The 5,346-nt window shown below is 29.3% G+C and overlaps 1 protein-coding gene across 1 annotated transcript in view; it reads right to left on the reverse strand.

Moving 5' to 3' along the window:
* The window catches only part of LOC106679207 (cytochrome P450 4c3), a 41,758-nt gene that overhangs the window by 22,262 nt on the left and 14,150 nt on the right, over nucleotides 1-5,346 (reverse strand). The window contains exon 5 of the mRNA XM_014418223.2: nucleotides 998-1,183. Within this exon, the coding sequence (XP_014273709.1) occupies nucleotides 998-1,183 (186 nt within the window). The remainder of the gene's footprint in view (nucleotides 1-997; nucleotides 1,184-5,346) is intronic.

Raw genomic sequence — 5,346 nt, forward strand, 5'->3', positions numbered from 1 at the left:
CGCTTCATCTCGGCAACTAGAACTGTTACTCTACCTCAGACTCTCTCACCTAGACCTCCTCTACCTAGTCAGTGTCTAGGGCTCATCCTCTGACACGGCCGTTCCTAACTTATAATGAATACGCCTAGTCGTGGGCCTTCTGTAAAGTGGATATCAGGCTGGAGAAATCGCCTAAGACCAGAGACAACCCCGAAATATTCATATTATACAAAACAATTAATATAGGAACTTCCAAATTTTAAATAAACTATTTCAGAAAGGATAATATTTACAAAAAAAATAATTTACTGATAAAAAAAATTAAACATTATTGTATTAACAAAAAAAAGTTTATGATTGGGAGCTTTGAACCCACGAACTCTGACTTCGCAGGGCGATCTCGTACGAATGAGCAACATTCATTTACACTGTCTGACGAATTGGCTCTGAGGAATTGGTTCCTAACACTTATTTGGACTGAGTCTCTATGAGGACTTGGTCCCTACAACTATCTGTGGGGACTTGGTACCGAGTACAACGCATTAAGCCGTTATACATCTACTGTTTACGAACTTAATTTCTACTCTAAACAAACAAACAGTATACCTCTGTATACATACATACGTACGTTTTTACAAAAAAAAAAAAAATTCTCTCATACGGTGTCCAAAAAAAAAAAATTAAACCTGTTCCACTACAACGCATGAAGGGTGAGTGGTGTAAGGAAGTACTGTAACTAGATTGGTCAGAATCACGCTCGACCGCCAGATTTTTACGAATTAAGGGTACCTTACTTTATGAGGCTGGGTGCCCATAAAATTCAACAGCAACGGCAAACATAATAATTATCTGCCACAGCTGAATTCAAACCCGGTTCCTTGGAGTTAGTAGTCCAATGCCTTACCAATGAGCTACCCACTCCCCGTATTTTATTCATATAATAATGTAATATGTGGAGTAGTTTGTTACATTTCATAGAAAGGGTGCAACTTTGTAAATAATAATAATACATATTTACCGATTACTGAGTCCATCGTCGCCATCGACGTGTACCTCTCAATATTAAATGCTCCACTTTCATGTTCCATTTTATCAACCATCCTTTTGGCAATTTTGACAAATGTATTGTGGTAATTGATGAGATTTTGATTATTCATTGAGTGGTTGATTATTTTTCTTCTCTGCTTCCATTTCGTGTCTGAATCTAATTGTCATATACAAAATAAATACATAATTATGAAAGATAGAAATATATTTTTGCGGTAATACTATTTTTGTTAAGTTTTTGAGTGAATTTTCAAAATGAACTTTGAAACTTTGGTTTTATGAGTTAATAGTTGATCTTGGATATATATGAATGAGGAGTACAAAAAACAAAAACATAATGAATAGAAACTAACTAAGAATATAGATACATAAATAGTGTTGAAAGAAAGTGTATGGTCTAAGTATTATAAGAATATAAGGGCTGAATGAGAAATGGTAATATAATGATATTAAGAAAGAGAAAAAAAGCACAAAAATAAAAATAAAATGAAAATCTAGTAAATATATGTACAAAATGAAAATTAAAATGATGACTAATATAGGAATAAAAAATCATATGTAAATAAAATTATATTTTATTTCTCTAATCCTGTTTTGTTACTACCAACCATCTTCTCCTCATTTAACCTTGTTTATTTGAAATGATTAGCCATCTCACTTTGTTACAAATAATAAAAACTTAATCAAAATTAATTATGAAATTAACACATATTGTTACATATTTTGTTGTAAATCACATATTTTCTGAAATATTTGTTATTTTTTACATATTTTTAGATATTTTGTCCTGAATCATGTATTTCTTTAAATTATTACTTCAATTGTAAATACATTTTTCGCAGCAACTACGTAAAATTCAAGAGAACGCAAGAAACTTAAAGGAGAAATTTATCATTTATCATAAATAGTGCGTAAAAATTCTATATTTTCATCTTTGAACACAAATTAAAAGCAGTGGCAATAATAAATTTTCCCACAAAATTACATCGAGAAGTTCTCAGAACCAATTAAAAAGAGCAAGGGTCTTATTCCTGTAGCATTTTCCTAGAATTTATTTTTTTACTCCTCAATCCATTTCTCTGTTTCCCCCCTTCCGCTAGTCCTTTCTCATCTTAATCTTGTTTCACTCCCCTAGTTTAATTACAATTACTAATTAATATCTCGTTATAGAACAGCTATGTTTTCTCTAAGTACATTTTTTTGTACATATTTTAACATAATTACTTTAAAATATTATTCATATAATATATAATAAATACGTATTTATGTAACTTTTTTTAAGTTATAAAATTAGTAATTTATATTGTTGAATAATACATAATTTATAAATAGATATTTTTTTAAATATTTGACAATTTATTAGCACATATTTATGTACATATTTCAGATTTTTTAGCACATAAAAATCCTATCCCTAGTTATAACGATTCCCTAACAGCGGGTAAAGCGGTGGTTATTTGTTGGGTAAAGCGAGTATTTTAGAGGAGCTGATCAGGTATTATTGGTCGGGAGAACCAGCACAACACAAATTACATAAAACAACAAAACATAAAAAAAATAATAAAATTTTTATATCCCAAGCAAAACCAGACTTCTTTCATAATGAAATAAAGAAGTAATGTAAAATCCGGCCCCCCCGTCACGAAAGAATCCCGTTTGACCCTGAGAGGTAAGCCCAGTGGGTTTTCAAGTAATTAGGGCTCTGCACCTTAGCTGCAAGAAAATGGAAAGGCCCCATGTTCATGCCAAGTTATATTAATTTGTAAATAGTTGTAGTTTTTAATTTTTTGTATTATTTCCTTTATAAGTTTATTTTATTTGTGAAAAAAAAGAAGAGATGTATTTATATTTTTAATTACAATTTTTTAGAGTAAAATATACAGTTGCTAACGCATCCCCTATAGTACAAGAGCCCAAAAGGAGAAAAAAGGCAGTTATCTCATTCCAATTTTTTATTACACTAATGAAAACTATGTATAATTTCTAGCCACAATTGACGAGTCTGCCAAGTATAGGTAGGGGGAATAAAAATGGCGGCTATTTCAAATCGTTAAAAATAATTAATTTTTTATTCGGAGCTCTATATCTTTACAATTACCAACAACGATAGAAAATCTAAGAGAACATCATCATTTAAAGTTGAGTAAATTTGATACACTGTAAGCTTTAATGGAGCTATTTACGTTCAATAGTTCTGGAGACATAGCTTTTTAAAAAGCAACATTTCATAAAAATGTTGTATGAACGTACTGAAAGATCAGCAGTTAGTGATCTTTTTTTTAATAATTTATTTATTGTATTTACAACCGTATACATATATACACATCAAGTAAATTTGCTGTAAGTGATATTATGATATGATACAAACATGTGGAGAATGTTTGTATCAATGTTTCATTTGCCAAATTTATATTCATATGTGAATATCATAAAAACTACTACCCCTACGAAGATAATTGTCTTAAACTACTTTATAGTAAGTTAAATTTCCTTTGTTTAGAGTGTCAGACATATGTGCGTCTCATGGGTCTAGAAATATATTTTACCAAAAATCGTACATTTTATACGAACAACTAGAAATTAACATTATGAGTTTATTTTGTCAAATATCATAAAAACTACTACTTCTACAAAGATAATCATCATTACTTATTTCATAAATGGAAAGGCCCCATGTTCATGCCAAGTTATATTAATTTGTAATAAGTTGTAGTTTTTAATTTTTTGTATTATTTATATTTATAAGTTTATTTTATTTGTGAAAAAAAATAATAATAACAGATGTATTTATATTTTTAATTACAATTTTTTAGAGTAAAATATACAGTTGCTAATGCATCCCCTATAGTACAAGAGCTCAAGAGGAGAAAAAAGGCAGTTATATAATTCCAATTTTTTATTACACTAATGAAAACTATTTATAATTACTAGCCAAAATTGATGGGTCTGCCAAGTATAGGTAGGGGGAATAAAAAATGGCGGCTGTTTCAAAGATATAAAAAATTTTTTTTTTAAAGGTTTACACAAGAAAAACTAAGAGAACGTCATTTAAAGAATAGTAAATTTGCTAAAATATGAACCCTAATAGAGTTATTTACGTTAAATATTTTTCGAGATATAGCTTTTTAAAAAGCAACGTTTCGGAAAAATGTTATACGGGAGGTACTGATAGATCAGTAGTTAGTGAATTTATTTTGAAAAATTTATGTCTCAAAAACCATTTGACGTACAGATCTCTATTAGCACTCAAATTAAAGCTAGTTTAATGAGCTATAAAATAGTTTATGATGTTTATCTTCGTAGGAGTATTAGTTTACATGAAATTTGCTAAAATAAATTGATTTATAATTGTTCCGACAAATTTTCACTTGCCAAATTTACATTCATATGAGAATATCATAAAAACTACTACCCCTACGAAGATAAGTGTCATAAACTACTTTATAGAAAGTTAAATTTCCTTTCTTTTGAGTGTTGGCAGACATATGTACGTCTTGGATCTACAGATATATTTCTTCAAAAATTCAAAATTTTATACGAACAACTAGAAATTAACATTTTGTGAGTTTATTTTATCAAATATCATTAAAACTACTACTCCTACAAAGATAAACATATTAAATATTTTGTAGTAAATTTAACTAGCTTTAATTTGAGCGCTGGAAAACATCTGTACGTCCAATGATTTCTGAAATAAAGTTTTTCATAAATCAAACTTATTGTCCGAACAACTATAAATCAATTTATTTTAGCAAATATTATGAAAACTTCTATTCCTAGGAAGGTAAAGGTCATATAATTTTCTATAGTACATTAAACTAGCTTTAATTTGAGTGCTAATAGACATCTGTACGTCTCATAGTTCCTGAGGTATAGATTTCTCAAAATAAATTAACTAACTACTAATCTTTCAGTAGATTTTTAAGAAATTTTGCTTTTTAAAAAGCTATATCTGGAGAACTATTGGACGTAAAAAGCTCTTTTAGGGCTAATATTTCAGCTCTTGTTTAAATAACGTTCTCTTAGGGTTTCTTGTGTTGTTCCTACTTTTTAAGATATAGAGCTCCGAATGAAAAATTAATGTTTTTTTAAGGTTTTGAAACTGCGCCATTTTTTATTCCCTCTTATACTTGGCAGACTCATTAATTTTGACTATTAATTATACATAGTTTTCATTAAAGTAATCAAAAATTGGGGTGAGATAACTGCCATTTTTTCCTCCCTGCTCTTGTACTACAAGCAACAGGCCGACGATCTGCGTTTAAAAATCAGTTGTTGCTCATTAGATGTCTCGTATAACTGACTACCAGCCCTGTCTGC

Source organism: Halyomorpha halys, unplaced genomic scaffold, assembly GCF_000696795.3.
Source record: "Halyomorpha halys isolate HHAL.00 unplaced genomic scaffold, Hhal_1.1 Scaffold12.1, whole genome shotgun sequence".
Lineage (NCBI taxonomy): Eukaryota > Metazoa > Arthropoda > Insecta > Hemiptera > Pentatomidae > Halyomorpha > Halyomorpha halys.